The sequence below is a fragment of the Ascaphus truei genome, chromosome 22 (genome assembly GCF_040206685.1).
Source record: "Ascaphus truei isolate aAscTru1 chromosome 22, aAscTru1.hap1, whole genome shotgun sequence".
In the NCBI taxonomy this organism is placed as follows: Eukaryota; Metazoa; Chordata; class Amphibia; order Anura; family Ascaphidae; genus Ascaphus; species Ascaphus truei.
Window position 1 is genome coordinate 12,782,700 of NC_134504.1, and position 21,434 is coordinate 12,804,133.

The 21,434-nt window shown below is 46.7% G+C and overlaps 1 protein-coding gene across 1 annotated transcript in view; it reads right to left on the bottom strand.

Moving 5' to 3' along the window:
- The window catches only part of DNAH17 (dynein axonemal heavy chain 17), a 110,153-nt gene that overhangs the window by 9,078 nt on the left and 79,641 nt on the right, over window positions 1-21,434 (bottom strand). The window contains exons 57-68 of the mRNA XM_075580015.1: window positions 17,030-17,263; window positions 16,779-16,943; window positions 13,788-13,883; window positions 11,422-11,639; window positions 10,819-11,026; window positions 10,534-10,649; window positions 7,288-7,480; window positions 6,649-6,884; window positions 1,912-2,034; window positions 1,286-1,490; window positions 601-765; window positions 70-210 (exon numbers count right to left, since the gene is read on the bottom strand). Of these exons, the coding sequence (XP_075436130.1) occupies window positions 70-210; window positions 601-765; window positions 1,286-1,490; window positions 1,912-2,034; window positions 6,649-6,884; window positions 7,288-7,480; window positions 10,534-10,649; window positions 10,819-11,026; window positions 11,422-11,639; window positions 13,788-13,883; window positions 16,779-16,943; window positions 17,030-17,263 (2,100 nt within the window). The remainder of the gene's footprint in view (window positions 1-69; window positions 211-600; window positions 766-1,285; window positions 1,491-1,911; window positions 2,035-6,648; window positions 6,885-7,287; window positions 7,481-10,533; window positions 10,650-10,818; window positions 11,027-11,421; window positions 11,640-13,787; window positions 13,884-16,778; window positions 16,944-17,029; window positions 17,264-21,434) is intronic.

Genomic DNA, 21,434 nt, shown 5'->3' on the forward strand with positions numbered 1-21,434 from the left:
ATATATATATATATATATATATATGCACAATGACATGAATCACCCAGCTCTCTCTGGCTTGTGAATTACCTTCAGTGAGAACTGATAAATGGGATTGATTTTGTTCAAATCGCTCAGTATAAAGTATATTAGAGACGCTCTTTCCGCTGTGGGTCTGTAGTTCTCTCGGGCTTCATTTATTTTAACTTCTGTAATTTTAGCTTCTCTCACCTGGAAAGTAAATAAAATGCATTCAGATCAACTTCCTCCTATTTAACCACTTCCTGTCTCCCTTTATAGGAAGAAGGTGTGGTGCAGTGGTTAAGGTATTTGTATGTTTATTTTAATACAATCACTCTCGGTGTTACCTTATGCAAATGGCTAGTGAGTAACAATATCATCTTTGCTCTTTTCTTCCCCTCAAACCACAGCAGGGATCCCATCCCGTGGCATTATTTATTGTATCCCACTTTAGAATAGAATTATTATTATTGATATTTTTGGAGCAGTACTTGTGTTCCTGCCCTTTACACACCAGTGTTGTGTCTCTGTATGACGGTGTCCTTTTACACACCAGTGTTGTGTCCCTGTATGGCAATGTGCCGGGAGTCAGGCGCTTACTTTCTCCTCTATATCTGTTGCAGTGCGTTTGGTTGTCTCCAGGTTTTCCACCAGAGCCGTATCTCCCAGGAAGTTTCCGGACGCAGCTGAGAGACGGGCTAAGAGCGAATCCTCCAGCTCTTTCAGGACAATCTTAAACTCATTTTGCTGCTTTGTGAGATTAGCCTAAACAATGGACAGAAGTTGGGATGTTTGCATAGGTGCATCACCGTGCCGGCCGGTGTGACACCTAACTACAGTATTTCTACTGTTATTTGTGAAGCCATTCTATGCTGATCCGGCGGTTGTACACTGCCTCCTTGTGGAACACGACTGGAGTTCAGGTCAGAACACGGAACTAAACATTTTCTTACTTTGCTTGTAAAATGTGACATTTTGTCCTGTTGCACCACATTTTAAATGCAAGCTTTAGCATAATGACACCTCAGCAGCTCAATAATGACACAATGGCAGCTCAAATAGAAGTATTAGATGCTCTAATTACTGTACAGTAACAAAACACATGTAGGCAGGAATATAGGGAGTATAACAAGAGGCTGGTATGCAATGGTGTAATGATGCTCTAACCGTGTGGCGCTGGCGGATTGCATAAGCTGCGGTGATCCCGCAGGGAGTATAAGAACAGGCCAGTATGTAATCATACTACAGCCGTGTGGCGCTGGCGGATTGACATCAGGTAACGTACCTTCAGCTCCTCCAGGTCAGGCCTCTCTTTTGCCACCACAGCGGCCAGCAGCTGGTCCTCCAGCCCGTCCCTGGTCACTAGGAAGTTGATGAGGGTGCACTGGGCCTGCATCTCTGGCTTGTAATGCGGGTTGAAGAACTTGGTGTGCAGGATGAGACGGAAATCTGGGTGAAATTCCACTTCCTTGTCTCCTATTCTGATATACCTGTGATATGAGGACAGCGGCTAAATATATTTGCCAGAGTTGTGAATATCACAAGCCAACCCTACGGAAATCAGCATTATCTATACCAGGGGTGCACAAACTATTCCCCATGCGCCCCCCCCCCCCTGCTCTCCCCACCTGGCTCGGCCCCGGCGTTAAATGACGCTGCAGGGTCATGTTGCCATGGCAACGTGTCGCACGACACAAAGGTAAGTGAAGTTACAGAGGCATCGCGAGATCCACCATCATTTAATTTAAATGCCTTCGGGGGAATCACGGAGCCTCTGTACCTGCTTCGCCCCCCCCCCCAGTTTGCGCACCCATGATCTATACTAACGCAGGAGAACGTGGGGGGGGCGGTATTCTTCCTGGTTAAAATGATGCTTCTTTTATACATAAGGTGACATCGGGCAGAACGTACTTTCCTTTTTTGATGGTGTTCCTGCCCAATAAAGGATCCAGCACGGGCTCCATAGACTCCTCAATGTTTTCAATCAGCAGGATGTCCCCAGAGGAGACGGCTCTTTCTATAATGTCCAGGTAGCTGCACAGGAGAGAGAGACGTCTGTGTGCTACTGCTAAGGTTTACATGACTACACCCCTCCCTCTATTGCCTTGATTCTAAGACGCACCCTTGATTTAATATAGTGGGGGTTTGTCCCCCAAATTTTTTTTATTAAATGTGCAGAATTTTTGTATAACTAGCAGACAATAGCATACATTTATCTACACTAGAGAGACAGACAGAATGGAAAGAGAGAGACAGACACAGAATGAGTAGAGAGAGACAGACAGTATTGAATGAGTGGAGAGAGAATGGATGGATGGGGGGAAGGAGAGAATGGAGGGAAGGGGAGGGATACACAGGGATACACAGCTCCCTCTGCACCTCCTGCAGTTCACACAGAGATTCGACAGGGGGGAGGGAGCCATACTGCTGCACTCTGAAGATCCCTGGCCGGCATCTCCAGCTGATTTCTCTGCACCTCATGGAGTGGAGAGAGAGGGGGTGGGGGGGGGGTCTGAGCCATGCTATTTGCTGCACACTGTGAAGCCGGCATTTCCAGCAGTGCCCCGATTTTTTTTTTTTTTAGTACATCGATTCTAAGACGCATCCCTATTTCAGACATGTGAAAATGGGAAAAAAGGTGCGTCTTAGAATTGAGGAAACACGGTACGCACCCTCGCTGTGACAGACGGATGGTTAGGATAGAGTGTACATAACATGATATATGTACCCTCGCTGTGACAGACGGATGGTTAGGATAGGGTGTACATAACATGATATACGTACCCTCGCTGTCCCAGGCGGATGGTTAGGATAGAGTGTACATAACATGATATATGTACCCTCGCTGTGACAGACGGATGGTTAGGATAGGGTGTACATAACATGATATACGTACCCTCGCTGTGACAGACGGATGGTTAGGATAGGGTGTACATAATATGATATACGTACCCTCGCTGTGACAGACGGATGGTTAGGATAGGGTGTACATAACATGATATACGTACCCTCGCTGTGACAGACGGATGGTTAGGATAGAGTGTACATAACATGATATACGTACCCTCGCTGTGACAGACGGATGGTTAGGATAGAGTGTACATAACATGATATACGTACCCTCGCTGTGACAGACGGATGGTTAGGATAGGGTGTACATAACATGATATACGTACCCTCGCTGTGACAGACGGATGGTTAGGATAGAGTGTACATAACATGATATACGTACCCTCGCTGTGACAGACGGATGGTTAGGATAGGGTGTACATAATATGATATACATACCCTCGCTGTGACAGACGGATGGTTAGGATAGGGTGTACATAACATGATATACGTACCCTCGCTGTGACAGACGGATGGTTAGGATAGAGTGTACATAACATGATATATGTACCCTCGCTGTGACAGACGGATGGTTAGGATAGAGTGTACATAACATGATATACATACCCTCGCTGTGACAGACGGATGGTTAGGATAGAGTGTACATAACATGATATACGTACCCTCGCTGTGACAGACGGATGGTTAGGATAGGGTGTACATAATATGATATACGTACCCTCGCTGTGACAGACGGATGGTTAGGATAGGGTGTACATAACATGATATACGTACCCTCGCTGTGACAGACGGATGGTTAGGATAGGGTGTACATAACATGATATATGTACCCTCACTGTGACAGACGGATGGTTAGGATAGGGTGTACATAATATGATATACGTACCCTCGCTGTGACAGACGGATGGTTAGGATAGAGTGTACATAACATGATATACGTACCCTCGCTGTGACAGACGGATGGTTAGGATAGGGTGTACATAACATGATATATGTACCCTCACTGTGACAGACGGATGGTTAGGATAGGGTGTACATAACATGATATACGTACCCTCGCTGTGACAGACGGATGGTTAGGATAGGGTGTACATAATATGATATATGTACCCTCGCTGTGACAGACGGATGGTTAGGATAGGGTGTACATAACATGATATATGTACCCTCGCTGTGACAGACGGATGGTTAGGATAGAGTGTACATAACATGATATACATACCCTCGCTGTGACAGACGGATGGTTAGGATAGAGTGTACATAACATGATATACGTACCCTCGCTGTGACAGACGGATGGTTAGGATAGGGTGTACATAATATGATATACGTACCCTCGCTGTGACAGACGGATGGTTAGGATAGGGTGTACATAACATGATATACGTACCCTCGCTGTGACAGACGGATGGTTAGGATAGGGTGTACATAACATGATATATGTACCCTCACTGTGACAGACGGATGGTTAGGATAGGGTGTACATAATATGATATACGTACCCTCGCTGTGACAGACGGATGGTTAGGATAGAGTGTACATAACATGATATACGTACCCTCGCTGTGACAGACGGATGGTTAGGATAGGGTGTACATAACATGATATATGTACCCTCACTGTGACAGACGGATGGTTAGGATAGGGTGTACATAACATGATATACGTACCCTCGCTGTGACAGACGGATGGTTAGGATAGAGTGTACATAACATGATATACGTACCCTCGCTGTGACAGACGGATGGTTAGGATAGGGTGTACATAACATGATATACGTACCCTCGCTGTGACAGACGGATGGTTAGGATAGGGTGTACATAATATGATATACGTACCCTCGCTGTGACAGACGGATGGTTAGGATAGGGTGTACATAACATGATATACGTACCCTCGCTGTGACAGACGGATGGTTAGGATAGGGTGTACATAATATGATATACGTACCCTCGCTGTGACAGACGGATGGTTAGGATAGGGTGTACATAACATGATATACCTACCCTCGCTGTGACAGACGGATGGTTAGGATAGGGTGTACATAACATGATATACGTACCCTCGCTGTGACAGACGGATGGTTAGGATAGGGTGTACATAACATGATATACGTACCCTCGCTGTCCCAGGCGGATGGTTAGGATAGGGTGTACATAATATGATATATGTACCCTCGCTGTGACAGACGGATGGTTAGGATAGGGTGTACATAACATGATATACGTACCCTCGCTGTGACAGACGGATGGTTAGGATAGGGTGTACATAACATGATATACGTACCCTCGCTGTGACAGACGGATGGTTAGGATAGGGTGTACATAATATGATATATGTACCCTCGCTGTGACAGACGGATGGTTAGGATAGGGTGTACATAACATGATATACATACCCTCGCTGTGACAGACGGATGGTTAGGATAGGGTGTACATAACATGATATACGTACCCTCGCTGTGACAGACGGATGGTTAGGATAGGGTGTACATAACATGATATACGTACCCTCGCTGTGACAGACGGATGGTTAGGATAGGGTGTACATAATATGATATACGTACCCTCGCTGTGACAGACGGATGGTTAGGATAGGGTGTACATAACATGATATACGTACCCTCGCTGTGACAGACGGATGGTTAGGATAGGGTGTACATAATATGATATACGTACCCTCGCTGTGACAGACGGATGGTTAGGATAGGGTGTACATAACATGATATACCTACCCTCGCTGTGACAGACGGATGGTTAGGATAGGGTGTACATAACATGATATACGTACCCTCGCTGTGACAGACGGATGGTTAGGATAGGGTGTACATAACATGATATACGTACCCTCGCTGTCCCAGGCGGATGGTTAGGATAGGGTGTACATAATATGATATATGTACCCTCGCTGTGACAGACGGATGGTTAGGATAGGGTGTACATAACATGATATACGTACCCTCGCTGTCCCAGGCGGATGGTTAGGATAGAGTGTACATAACATGATATACGTACCCTCGCTGTGACAGACGGATGGTTAGGATAGGGTGTACATAACATGATATACGTACCCTCGCTGTGACAGACGGATGGTTAGGATAGGGTGTACATAACATGATATACGTACCCTCGCTGTGACAGACGGATGGTTAGGATAGGGTGTACATAATATGATATATGTACCCTCGCTGTGACAGACGGATGGTTAGGATAGGGTGTACATAACATGATATACATACCCTCGCTGTGACAGACGGATGGTTAGGATAGGGTGTACATAATATGATATATGTACCCTCGCTGTGACAGACGGATGGTTAGGATAGAGTGTACATAACATGATATACGTACCCTCGCTGTGACAGACGGATGGTTAGGATAGAGTGTACATAACATGATATACGTACCCTCGCTGTGACAGACGGATGGTTAGGATAGGGTGTACATAACATGATATACGTACCCTCGCTGTGACAGACGGATGGTTAGGATAGGGTGTACATAACATGATATACGTACCCTCGCTGTGACAGACGGATGGTTAGGATAGGGTGTACATAATATGATATATGTACCCTCGCTGTGACAGACGGATGGTTAGGATAGGGTGTACATAACATGATATACGTACCCTCGCTGTGACAGACGGATGGTTAGGATAGGGTGTACATAACATGATATACCTACCCTCGCTGTGACAGACGGATGGTTAGGATAGGGTGTACATAACATGATATACGTACCCTCGCTGTGACAGACGGATGGTTAGGATAGGGTGTACATAACATGATATACGTACCCTCGCTGTCCCAGGTGAATGGCTTTCAGCTCGTTTCCAAACTTATTTTTAATCCACTTATTGCCCTGCAGCTGAGCATCTATAATGAGTGGCCAGCGCTCCGTGTTACACAGGATGGTGGCATTTTCAGTGGACATACGGTCACTGGGGAGACCTTGGTTATTCCATGCTGCAATATCAGCGTCGTCAGTAAGCAGCGACAGTGGATCCAGGCCCGCCGTGATGGGAATCGGAACCTAAGACACAGGACAGCAGGAAAGGAAGGGATTGCTGCTTCCTATTGGCCCAGAGGAAACATGGGATTTCCCTGGGGGGCGCGGAGGTAAAACGGTAACTACACGGCTAAGTATAATCAGGAACTAGGGGTCCCTGGAGCTAACAATAGCGCGGTTTAGCACTGGAGCACTCCTCGTTCCCATCGGCCAGGTGGGATTGTCTCTGTATACCGTCCCCAAAATGTTGTATATGACTAGGTTTATTAGGACACAGAGTCTATCAGTGGCTGTATCTGTGTAATAAAATGTACAGCCTACAATATGACATTATAGAAACATTAACACTTTCCTTAACATGATTACATGTATGTAATGAAACTTTGAATAACTAAGCCATGTATAATGCAGATTATATCTATTTTACCTTTAACGCATTCAGGTACGGGAGCCAGAACTTTTCTATCAAATCATTCCGGTATTTCTTTGTGAAATAACCAACATATGAAACAAAAGCAGAAATAAGCAGCACGTCCCCACACAAAGTCTCCTTCTGCTCTCGGAACATCTTCACAGACTCTGCCCAGCGCACATTCTCCGAGGCCAGGCCGCCAACAAGCCTACACAGAAAATACAGCTGTTATGCAGAGGTCACAGGCAGGATATTACACAAGTCATTGTCTTTCAGCAGTGGAGGTAAATATGATGTACGGTGTGACGCTGTAATGGGAATCTGAGACCCATAGAACGGTGTGACGCTGTAATGGGAATCTAAGACTCAGAGACTGGGGTGACAGTGTAATGGGAATCTGAGACCCAGGGAACGGTGTGACGGTGTAATGGGAATCTGAGACACGGAAAACGGTGTGACGGTGTAATGGGAATCTGAGACCCAGGGAACGGGGTGACGGTGTAATGGGAATCTGAGACCCAGGGAACGAAGTGACGGTGTAATGGGAATCTGAGACCCAGGGAACGGTGTGACGGTGTAATGGGAATCTGAGACCCAGAGAACAGTGTGACTGTGTAATGGGAATCTGAGACCCGGAGAACGGGGTGACGGTGTAATGGGAATCGGAGACCCAGGGAACGGTGTGACGGTGTAATGGGAATCTAAGACTCAGAGACTGGGGTGACGGTGTAATGGGAATCTGAGACCCATAGAACGGTGTGACGGTGTAATGGGAATCTGAGACCCAGAGAACGGTGTGACGGTGTAATGGGAATCTGAGATCCAGAGAACGGTGTGACGGTGTAATGGGAATCTGAGACCCGGAGAACGGTGTGACGGTGTAATGGGAATCTGAGACCCATAGAACGGGGTGACGGTGTAATGGGAATCTGAGACCCGGAGAACGGTGTGACGGTGTAATGGGAATCTGAGACCCGGAGAACGGTGTGACGGTGTAATGGGAATCTGAGATCCGGAGAACGGTGTAATGGGAATCTGAGACCCGGAGAACGGTGTGACGGTGTAATGGGAATCTGAGACCCAGAGAACGGTGTGACGGTGTAATGGGAATCTGAGACCCAGAGAACGGTGTGACGGTGTAATGGGAATCTGAGACCTAGAGAACGGTGTGACGGTGTAATGGGAATCTGAGACCCAGAGAAAGGTGTAATGGGAATCTGAGATCCAGAGAACGGTGTGACGGTGTAATGGGAATCTGAGACCCGGAGAACGGTGTGACAGTGTAATGGGAATCTGAGACCCAGAGAACAGTGTGACGGTGTAATGGGAATCTGAGACCCTGAGAACGGTGTGACGGTGTAATGGGAATCTGAGACCCGGAGAACGGTGTGACAGTGTAATGGGAATCTGAGACCCAGAGAACAGTGTGACGGTGTAATGGGAATCTGAGACCCTGAGAACGGTGTGACGGTGTAATGGGAATCTGAGACACGGAGAACGGTGTGACGGTGTAATGGGAATCTGAGACCCTGAGAACGGTGTGACGGTGTAATGGGAATCTGAGACCCGGAGAACGGTGTGACGGTGTAATGGGAATCTGAGACACAGAGAACAGTGTGACGGTGTAATGGGAATCTGAGACCCAGAGAACGGTGTGACGGTGTAATGGGAATCTGAGACCCGGAGAACGGTGTGACGGTGTAATGGGAATCTGAGACCCAGAGAACGGTGTGACGGTGTAATGGGAATCTGAGACCTAGAGAACAGTGTGACGGTGTAATGGGAATCTGAGACCCTGAGAACGGTGCGATGGTGAAATGGGAATCTGAGACCCGGAGAACGGTGTGACGGTGTAATGGGAATCTGAGACCCAGAGAACGGTGTGACGGTGTAATGGGAATCTGAGACCCAGAGAATGGTGTGACGGTGTAATGGGAATCTGAGACCCGGAGAACGGTGTGACGGTGTAATGGGAATCTGAGACCCGGAGAACGGTGTGACGTGTAATGGGAATCTGAGACCCGGAGAACGGTGTGACGTGTAATGGGAATCTGAGACCCGGAGAACGGTGTGACGGTGTAATGGGAATCTGAGACCCAGAGAACGGTGTGACGGTGTAATGGGAATCTGAGACCCGGAGAACGGTGCGATGGTGAAATGGGAATCTGAGACCCGGAGAACGGTGTGACGGTGTAATGGGAATCTGAGACCCGGAGAACGGTGCGATGGTGAAATGGGAATCTGAGACCCAGAGAACGGTGTGACGGTGTAATGGGAATCTGAGACCCGGAGAACGGTGTGACGGTGTAATGGGAATCTGAGATCCAGAGAACGGTGTGACGGTGTAATGGGAATCTGAGATCCAGAGAACGGTGTGACGGTGTAATGGGAATCTGAGATCCAGAGAACGGTGTGACGGTGTAATGGGAATCTGAGACCCGGAGAACGGTGTGACGGGAATCTGAGACCAGGAGAACGGTGTGACGGTGTAATGGGAATCTGAGACCCGGAGAACGGTGTGACGGTGTAATGGGAATCTGAGACCAGGAGAACGATGTGACGGTGTAATGGGAATCTGAGACCCATAGAACGGGGTGACGGTGTAATGGGAATCTGAGACCCGGAGAACGGTGTGACGGTGTAATGGGAATCTGAGACCCGGAGAACGGTGTGACGGTGTAATGGGAATCTGAGACCCGGAGAACAGTGTGACGGTGTAATGGGAATCTGAGACCCGGAGAACGGTGTGACGGTGTAATGGGAATCTGAGACCCAGAGAACGGTGTGACGGTGTAATGGGAATCTGAGACCCGGAGAAAGGTGTAATGGGAATCTGAGACACGGAAAACGGTGTGACGGTGTAATGGGAATCTGAGACCCGGAGAACGGTGTGACGGTGAAATGGGAATCTGAGACCCATAGAACGGGGTGACGGTGTAATGGGAATCTGAGACCCGGAGAACAGTGTGACGGTGTAATGGGAATCTGAGACCCGGAGAACAGTGTGACGGTGTAATGGGAATCTGAGACCCAGAGAATGTTGACGATGCACAAGGAGACATAACATTGTGGTTCAGGCCCTGGTCTTTCAGGCGGGAAAGTCACCAGCTTTCTGTGACCTTGGTAAGTCACTTGTACGCTCTTCTCCTGAAGTAGTAAGCAGGGGTCAGTGTGACGGTACTGTTTGTTGTGTACTGGATGCCACACAACATCCTTACTTGTTGCACACGGTGCTTCGCAGGGAGCGGATTGTGTCTGTACCTGTTGGCCAGGGAAATGACTCTGTTAGTAGCATCTGCCTCTTGTTGGCACTTGATTTTCTCAGCTGTTGCTTTCTCAAAATCTGCTGTTAAAATGTCCAAGTTGGCATTCAAGATCTGAAATAAAAGGATAGGAAAGTTGGCCGTCTGTTTGAAGCACAGAAACTCCGACACTGGTGGCAGACACTGCTTGATCACCTGGATAAAGATAATTGAGCAGATAATATTACAATGTATAATGTGAGAGAGTGGTGGATGGCAGAGCGATAGGAAACATCACGCTTACATTAATTTGAGTTTTGATGTGATTGAGCTTCTCGTTTGCTGCTGCCAGCTCTGCATTCGCCTCTGCCAGCGCCTGCCTCTTGGGAGCCACGTCACAGTAAACCTCATAAAACCGAACAATGTTGATGCACCAAGAGCACAGGCCGGCTGCTGCGATGGACTTAGTGCGAATAAACTCCGGGTCAAACTTTCGGTCTGTCTTGAAGGGCCTGAAATTAGGAGAAAATCTTCTGTCTGTAATGGGAGATGCGTGTTCTGGCTAGAATAGCAATGCGTGTTCCGGCTACAAGGGAGATGCGTGTTCTTGGTATAAGAGATGCGTGTTCTGGCTATGAGAGATGTGTGTTCTGGCTATGAGAGATGTGTGTTCTGGCTATGAGAGATGTGTGTTCTGGCTATAAGAGATGTGTGTTTGCGCTATAAGGGAGATGCGTGTTCTTGCAGGCAGACATGCAGCAGGCAGAGTGTGGTGCAGTCACAGCACTTAGTAGATGTCCCCCTAAACGCCCCAGGGTGGCTGGGTTACTGGCCCTGAGTTATGTGAGACTGTGTTTCTGAAGCTTTGAAAATGAGGAGATATTATTCAGATGTCTGTTTCACCTACATAAATGCCTTCAGACACGTGTCTGGGATATGTTCCTTGTCGAACTTTATTAGGCCGTCCAGAAAAGAGTCGACTTTCCCCATCATAATCTTTGCTGCTTTCCAACTTTTATCCTTGGGTATCTTGCCTCCGGGAGCCATCAGGATCATGACGGCAGCTGCAACATTCACCACCGCTTCCGGGGGCGAGCCGAAGGACTTCAGCTCTGTCAGATTAATCTGAAGGATTACAAGCCACACAGCTCATTAGTACAGCCATTGCTGTACTTGAAATTACCGTTTGTTTACACAGAAGAAGGCAACATATTTATTAGAGGAGTACAAGTGTAATGACATGTGGTGGCATGTAGTTCAGGAAATATAAATACATATATTATAATATGTTCCCATGCTGACACAGTATGTCAGTGTATGAATACAGAGTATATATTACGCACGGCTGTGCAGTTAGGGGGCATGTGTTTGATCTACTATATATTTGTGAAAGTGTTCTATGTGTCCGTGTCTGTATGTGTCTCCCTGTGTCCCTCCCCGTGTCCCTAGCGGCAATCCCATTGGACCTTGGGCCAGGCTTGGTCCGCCCCGGCACACCTCTCATAGGCCTGAGGCGGAGTGACGGGCCAAAGGTCACACACACACACACACACACCCCCCCTCGCCCATCCACCCTCTCACCCCCCCGCCCTCCTCAACGGCTGCCCGGCCTTGACCCCCCCCGCCCTTCCCGCTGCAACGGAACCCCCCCTATCACCACTCCGCGGGACCTCACAAACATCACCCTCTCCCCCGGTGCTCCCTCCCACAGACCGCTCCCCCCCAACCCCCCAGAGCACGCTCTCGCCGCTCTCACCTTCAGGCCTAGAGGCCGCACCCCCAGGTCACCATCCCCGGGAGCGCTGCTCCGGCTCCCTCAGTAGGGAGCTGTACGGGCCGGCGGCCCACACTACCTCCTGACCTGAGCGTCTCAGCTCCGCATCGCCGGGGGGAACGGAGACCGTCGAGGAACCCGAGGAGGAGGAGGAGCGCGGCCCGGTGCGAGGTAAGTAACCGCAGGGGAAGGGATCTTTCACCCGGGCCCGGCCCTTCACTCCCCCCCCCCCCCCGGCCATGCCCTTCACCCCCCCCCGGCCATGCCCTTCACCCCCCCCCCCGGCCTTGCCCTTCACCCCCCCCCCCCCGGCCATGCCCTTCACCCCCCCCGGCCATGCCCTTCACCCTCCCCCCCGGCCATGCCCTTCACCCTCCCCCCCGGCCATGCCCTTCACCCCCCCCTGCCCTTCGCCCCCCCTCCCTGCCCTTCGCCCCCCCCCCTCCCTGCCCTTCGCCCCCCCCTCCCTGCCCTTCGCCCCCCCCCTCCCTGCCCTTCGCCCCCCTCCTCCCTGCCCTTCGCCCCCCACCCTCCCTGCCCTTCGCCCCCCACCCTCCCTGCCCTTCGCCCCCCACCCTCCCTGCCCTTCGCCCCCCACCCTCCCTGCCCTTCGCCCCCCACCCTCCCTTCCCTTCGCCCCCACCCTCCCTTCCCTTCGCCCCCACCCTCCCTTCCCTTTGCCCCCTCGCCCCCCACCCTCCCTTCCCTTTGCCCCCTCGCCCCCCACCCTCCCTTCCCTTTGCCCCCTCACCCCCCTCCCTGCCCTTTGCCCCCCTCCCTGCCCTTTGCCCCCTCGCCCCCCTCCCTGCCCTTTGCCCCCTCGCCCCCCTCCCTGCCCTTTGCCCCTCGCCCCCCTCCCTGCCCTTCCCCCCCCTCCCTGCCCTTCGCCCTCTCCCTGCCCTTCGCCCCCCTCTCCACGCCCCCCGCCCCAGCAATCACGGGCAACGCCGGGTTTATCAGCTAGTGAAGTAATATTGCTGAAATCAATATACTGTTGATATTACTGAAATGGACTGGAGGGGTCTCTGGAGAAGGATTGAAGGCGATGTTCTGTTTACATTTTGGTGTGTGTGTGTGTGTGTGTGTGTGTGTGTGTGTGTGTGTGTGTGTGTGTGTGTGTGTTAGAGTGATTCGCTCACAGTAGATTTACGACGGCCTAAATTAACACCCACATTCCTTGTATCAAGAAGTACTTGATTCCTATAGAGAGCTGTTTTAATCTAGTTTTAACCAGGTTTTAATGATCTGTAAAATGATTGGTTTAAGAATTAAGGAGTGGTTATTATAATCTGCCTAGTATCCTATTTTAAACAAAGGAATCTAAAGTGTATATAACGTCTGCTTGGGCCCTCCCCTAGCAGAGAGTCTCATTTGACTTTTGAATGTGTACAGTATGATCATACTCTGTGCTGTACTATGCAATAAACTTCTCATTATCTACGACCCGTGTTTTTGAGTTTGCAAACAACGACATGTTCTTCTCCGTGAAATCCTGTTACCTTGTTCAGGGTGTTCAGAGCTTCCTGTGCTGCTAACAGTGCAGGTTCAGCTTTGGCCAAGTCCACTTCACAAGCCTTTTGCTTTTCTGTTACATTCTAAAGATTGCAACAAACATTATGTTAAAAGGTGTGTATAACAGGGGCAGCTGATCATGCATCACGTGGTGCAGAAATACATCTCACTTATTATCACGTGGCAGAGCCAGGCAGCTCACTTCTTGCACTAAGAGGTGAAAAGCAAAGCTCTGAAACTCACAAAGTCTCCTGTAGGTAGTTTGGTGAGACTAATGCCAGCATCGATTCACATTTACTTCACCCCCCCGCGCAATGTTATGCTTCAGAAGGTTGCACAGATAAGAAGTGTTTTAACAAATAAATAAACGTTATGACTAAGTCACACAACCATTTACAAAGAGTACATTTGTGGTGCACACCACACTAATTTTGTTTAATTTTTATGTGAATATATACAGTGAAAATACCGTGAATGGTGTGAAAAAATAAATAAAATATTTAAAAGATAATTCAACCCAGGAAATTGTTACTACATAACTGTTGGATCCACACAATAATATGACATTAGAGGTGTACTCCCAAAGTTGATTTTACTGTTTGCTATTGCAAGCTGGGTTCAATTGTGTTTGTATATCCACAGATGTAGGTCTATATGCCAACAGGTGCCACTGCTTAACACATTGCATACATTCACAGTTGTATGGCAGCAAATTTCAACCAAATGTCTGATAAATCCATATCCATCAAAAACATCATGTTATATATACATCATGATTAATATGCATCGTATATATATTGAACTCTGTAGAATAACAGTGAATATCTTGCTAATTCATGTAAACACAATGGAGCTGTTAGCAATAGTAACCCAAGATGTCTCATCTGAAAAACACATAACGTGGGGGTGACATTGACCAAAAACTCCTACGACGAGAAGCAGAGTGGATATATTGTTTAAAAACTTTATATCCACTTGGTCTAAATGAGGGATTTACCCATTCATTTAACTGCTTGTTAGATGTAATCTGTATGACTGTAAATTCACATTGATATTGTCACTGTATATTACAAAATTGTATATATATATATATATATATATATATATATTCCCTTATTGTAAATACCTCTACTTGAGTAGCAGCAGATTTGCTGTTCAGCAAAATGGTTAACTTAAAGCTGCAGTTCAGTCTTTTTTTTTGTTTTTTTTTTTACATTTATTTTTTTACTTCAATAGTTTCATGTGTGCAATCTCTAATTAGCTAAAGAACAGTATAGCTGCAGCTCAATTCGTTTTCCATGTATTGATAGGTCGAAATTTGGTGACATATTAAAAGCTGGCATTTGTTTATAATCTGCTTGACTGGCAGTGGAAGCTCATGAATATTCATGAGCATTCCTGCACTGACAAATGCTAGAGGGTGTGCCAGAGCTTGTGACAGGACATGAAGGGGCAGTGCCTTAGCAAATGGCTGTTAAAATAGAATACAAGAAAATTGGTCTTTCAAAGTTGTTTTTTTAAAAACAGAAAATGCTAAAAGTATTTTTTCTTACTACAGAACTGATTTATTAAAAAAAACAAACATGCATGATATTGACTGAACTGCAGCTTTAAGTGTTTGTATTCAATACTATTGATGCCTCACTTTCTAACATATTGGACCACAAAGGTGGACAGATTTAGTCTAGTATCTGATGTATTGCACATTCAATTTGATATAGTGCAGTGGATATTTGAAAAGAGTAATATGATTGAATGTATTTGTTACAACTACCTAATAAACATCAATAGATAAAGTAGTGGATAGAATTTACAGTGCAGTACCAACAGGGATTGCACCTCTAAAACCTTACTGTTTAGTTAAGGGTTAATCTGGATAGGTTGTCATATGAACATGCAGATTAACCTATGCATAGCACCCCCTCTGTGTGTCAGAATATATGCAGTAATAAATGTATTACAGCTGCTAACAACTATTCAATCACAGAATCGGTATAAATACATAGTTAGGGGGTGTTCCCTGTATTCACCTTCCCCTGACGAAGCTCCGCCTGGAGAGAAACGCGCAGGGCGTAATGACGCGGTGACGTCACATCACGTGGTTCTGTTGATCCTCAGACTGCCGGTGCTATTGCTGCCTGACTATCATAGGGACTCCCCTGCTAACAGCTCCGTTGTGTTTACATGAATTAGCAAGATATTCACTGTTATTCTACAGAGTTCAATATATATACGATGCATATTAATCATGATGTATATATAACATGATGTTTTTGATGGATATGGATTTATCAGACATTTGGTTGAAATTTGCTGCCATACAACTGTGAATGTATGCAATGTGTTAAGCAGTGGCACCTGTTGGCATATAGACCTACATCTGTGGATATACAAACACAATTGAACCCAGCTTGCAATAGCAAACAGAGTAAAATCAACTTTGGGAGTACACCTCTAATGTCATATTATTGTGTGGATCCAACAGTTATGTAGTAACAATTTCCAAGGTTGAATTATCTTGAGGCACTAGCAATTAGTGAACACAGCACCACGTGTTTAATTTTTAAATATTTTATTTATTTTTTCACATTATTCACGGTATTTTCACTGTATATATATTCACATAAAAATTAAACAAAATTAGTGCGGTGTGCACCACAAATGTACTCTTTGTAAATGATTGTGTGACTTAGTCATAACGTTCATTTATTTGTTAAAACTATTAACGCATAGTACATAGGTAGCACCCACTTTTGTCAAAATTAAGACTCAAAAAGAATATAAAAAGTTACACTAAACAAAATAATTGTGTGAGCGGTGTGCTCTGTCTTCTGTAATTTACAGATAAGAAGTGTCATTATATACACTTCTTAAAGTGTACTGTGTTTAAAGACCTGAGGGAATTACATGAAATAAAACATCTACTGAAACCACGTGCTACTGAAAAACCATTAAGGAAGTCACTGAAACGTACGTACCGTGTTGATGACCTGAACTTTCTTCTCCTCCTCGTCCGCGATAGCTTTCTCCTTACTCACTTTGTCAGTTTCAATGCCCACCACCTCAATGAGTTTGTCAGCATCTTCATTCTTCTGTGTCAGCTTCAGCTCCTGCACGGCCAGCTTCGCTTTCAAGTCATCCACCTGAAAGATAAACGCACGCACAGCGTTAGCTAACCCCCGCCAGCAATTCCAGGATTACACAAGAGCGACATGTTGTGAGCACGCACCTGTGTGGCGGTGTCCTGAAGTTTGGTCAAGCCGCTCTCCAGGCGATCCATTTTGGCGATGAGCTCTGTCCTCTTTTTAGAAAGCAGGTTCTGATAAAGTTTGATATACTCCAGGAATGTCTTCGGAGTTGTATAATTGTAACGTCTCTCAGCGATCAGATAACTCTTAGACATCTCATTCACGGTCTTGTGGACATAGGACATAAAGAGGCCGATGGATAGCTTCACTTCCGCCTTCAAAATGAATGAAAACAATATATAAACCCCAAATATGAAACGGTTCTTACAGGACATGCGGAGGGGAGCAGCGTGTTACCAAGTAATACATTATATGGCATGGGGAGGGGAGCAGCGTGTTACCAAGTAATACATTATATGGCATGCGGAGGGGAGCAGCGTGTTAGCCAGTAATACATTATATGACCTGCGGAGGGGAGCAGCATGCTAGCCAGTAATACATTATATGACATGCGGAGGGGAGCCGCGTGTTAGCCAATAATACATTATATGACATGGGGAGGGGAGCAGCGTGTTAGCCAGTAATACATTATATGACATGCGGAGGGGAGCAGCGTGCTAGCCAGTAATACATTATATGACATGCGGAGGGGAGCAGCGTGCTAGCCAGTAATACATTATATGACATGGGGAGGGGAGCAGCGTGTTAGCCAGTAATACATTATATGACATGCGGAGGGGAGCAGCATGTTAGCCAGTAATACATAATATGACATGCGGAGGGGAGCAGCGTGTTAGCCAGTAATACATTATATGACATGCGGAGGGGAGCAGCGTGTTACCCAGTAATACATTATATGACATGCGGAGGGGAGCAGCGTGTTAGCCAGTAATACATTATATGACATGCGGAGGGGAGCAGCATGCTAGCCAGTAATACATTATATGACATGCGGAGGGGAGCAGCGTGTTAGCCAGTAATACATTATATGACATGCAGAGGGGAGCAGCGTGTTAGCCAGTAATACATTATATGACATGCGGAGGGGAGCAGCGTGTTAGCCAGTAATACATTATATGACATGCGGAGGGGAGCAGCATGCTAGCCAGTAATACATTATATGACATGCGGAGGGGAGCAGCGTGTTAGCCAGTAATACATTATATGACATGCAGAGGGGAGCAGCGTGTTAGCCAGTAATACATTATATGACATGCAGAGGGGAGCAGCGTGTTAGCCAGTAATACATTATATGACATGCGGAGGGGAGCAGCGTGTTAGCCAGTAATACATTATATAACATGCGGAGGGGAGCAGCATGCTAGCCAGTAATACATTATATGACATGCGGAGGGGAGCAGCGTGCTAGCCAGTAATACATTATATGACATGCGGAGGGGAGCAGCGTGTTAGCCAGTAATACATTATATGACCTGCGGAGGGGAGCAGCATGTTAGCCAGTAATACATTATATGACATACGGAGGGGAGCAGCGTGTTAGCCAGTAATACATTATATAACATGCGGAGGGGAGCAGCATGCTAGCCAGTAATACATTATATGACATGCGGAGGGGAGCAGCGTGCTAGCCAGTAATACATTATATGACATGCGGAGGGGAGCAGCGTGTTAGCCAGTAATACATTATATGACCTGCGGAGGGGAGCAGCATGTTAGCCAGTAATACATTATATGACATGGGGAGGGGAGCAGCGTGTTAGCCAGTAATACATTATATGACATGCGGAGGGGAGCAGCGTGCTAGCCAGTAATACATTATATGACATGCGGAGGGGAGCAGCGTGTTAGCCAGTAATACATTATATGACCTGCGGAGGGGAGCAGCATGTTAGCCAGTAATACATTATATGACATGGGGAGGGGAGCAGCGTGTTAGCCAGTAATACATTATATGACATGCGGAGGGGAGCAGCGTGTTAGCCAGTAATACATTATATGACATGCGGAGGGGAGCAGCGTGTTAGCCAGTAATACATTATATGACCTGCGGAGGGGAGCAGCGTGTTAGCCAGTAATACATTATATGGCCTGCGGAGGGGAGCAGCGTGTTTCCCAGTAATACATTATATGACCTGCGGAGGGGAGCAGCGTGTTAGCCAGTAATACATTATATGACCTGCGGAGGGGAGCAGCGTGTTAGCCAGTAATACATTATATGACCTGCGGAGGGGAGCTGCGTGTTAGCCAGTAATACATTATATGACATGCGGAGGGGAGCAGCGTGTTAGCCAGTAATACATTATATGACCTGCGGAGGGGAGCAGCGTGTTAGCCAGTAATACATTATATGACACTAGCTGATATACCCGGCGTTGCCCGGGATGTAAATGCGTGAAATGATATGATGTAGTTGTTGTTCAAAAATTGTGAGGTGGGGTGGTGTGGGGGGGAGAAGAGGTGGTGTGGTGTGGGGGGGGGGGGAGCAGCGTGTTAGCCAGTAATACATATGGTGGGAAGAAATGATACCAAGAATTGCTAAGTGATCTTGTATACTTCAGAAAGCCTGACCTGTGCTGGGAGCTTCACTGTACTTACTATTGTGACTGTACTGTCACTTACATCAAAGACTCCCTTCTACCAAACATTTATCCTACTTTGACAACTTATCTAAATTATATAATGAGCAGCAAAAAGGGTATTTCATTTACTCATTTTTAAATTCTTATGATTTTCTTGATTTTTTTTTTCCAACTTTGTATTTTATTCATTTTTCTTCAAAATGCATAACAGGCAACAATACATAGTGTTACCCGCATTATCTTATTTAACTGCCACATCTATACCGATTGACAAACAGACAAACAAGACAATGATGGGGATAAGGATAACCAAGGGGGGGAGGGGGGCCGAGGAAGCGGGTCGCTGAATTATCTTCTTTTGGCTGTGTGGTAAGCACTTCTGTTTTGTGTTCTTCCAAATACTGGGTGCTCCATTGTCGCCTGTTGACTCCATGGTTAGATCCTTTTCCCTCCCTTCTCACCATGGAACCCCTATCTGTCATGTCCATCCCTGTCTTTTTTTTTAATACAGATCATCAGTGCATCTGATCATAGCACCGTTCACCCCTGGGATATCCGTCTGTGCCAATCAAGGCAGCCAGACCTTTTGGAAATTTGGGCCAGGGTCGTTAACCAAACTCGTTAACTTTTCCATCTGACAGACAAACCAAATTCTATTCCGAATCTTAGCAATAGATGGAATTGCGTTCTGGTTCCATAATGCTGCGGTCTTGCACCTCATGGCAGTCGCGAAATGCGCGATTCATTTATTTCCAGCTCTGGTCATTCCTTGCAATGGTTTGTTTAACAAGAACAACCAGGGGTCTTAGCTGAATTTCGAGGCCCAATATCCTCTGTAACCAATTCCGAATTTGTTCCCAGATCGGGGACAAGACCACAGCATATGCAACAAGTCTCCCAGCTCTCTGCATTGTCTAGGGCCCAAGGGGGAGTAACCGAGTACAAATTTAGATAATCTGACTGGGGTGAGGTACCACCTCATTAATACCTTATATGAGTTCTCCTTTAATGTCGTACAGATAGATATTTGAGGCAGAAGCTAAAAGCTCTTTGTCCAGTCTTCGTCTTCTAATGGCCTGCCTAAATCTGTTTCCCACCGAGTCATAAAGCTACGTTTCTGTTTGTGCTCTTTACCAGAACTGATCACCCTTCCGAATCGTGCAGAGATTAGTCCCCGCGTGTCCAGTTTCCCGCACACAGAGCTTTTCAAAATTCGTCAGGCGAGGACGTGTTGTGTGTTTGGTGTAAAATGTCCGGATCTGGAGGTACCTAAAGAATTCAGTGTTGGGAATGTCTTTTTCTGACTTGATCTGCTCAAAATGTTTTGATGGTGTTTCTGCCCTCCAGATCCTTCAGCCTCTCAAGCCCAACCTGTTTCCAAATCTTGAATTCCCTTTCCTCTAGCCCCGGAGAAAAATCTGGATTACCATACAGTGGAGTCATTAGATTAGGGTATGCCTCGAAGTCAAAGAGCATCTAAATTTGGTGAGCTCCCAAACTGCGAGTGAGTTGAGCATTGAGGACAGCGGTTTACTTAATAATTTTAGTCTAGAATTAGGGTACCAAATTAGGTTGCGAATCTCCAGAGGGGCGCATAGTTCGCTCTCTAGTGCCACACATCGGCGCATTCCCGGGTCTATATGCCATTGAGTAATTTGGCTTAATTGGGCCGCTCTATAATATGAGAACAAGCAAGGTACCGCCAGCCCACCATTTTCTCTGGGTCTTTGTAAGATTTTTGCTTTTATTCGTGCTTTCCTATTTCTCCAGATACATTTAAAAATCTGGGATTGCATATCTATAATAAACTGCTCTAATGCTTTGCTCGTTTTTGCGTTATGTCTCACCTTCTGCCCGTCATACAACCCTTCATAGTATGCCTTAAACTCTTCGACTATATGCATGG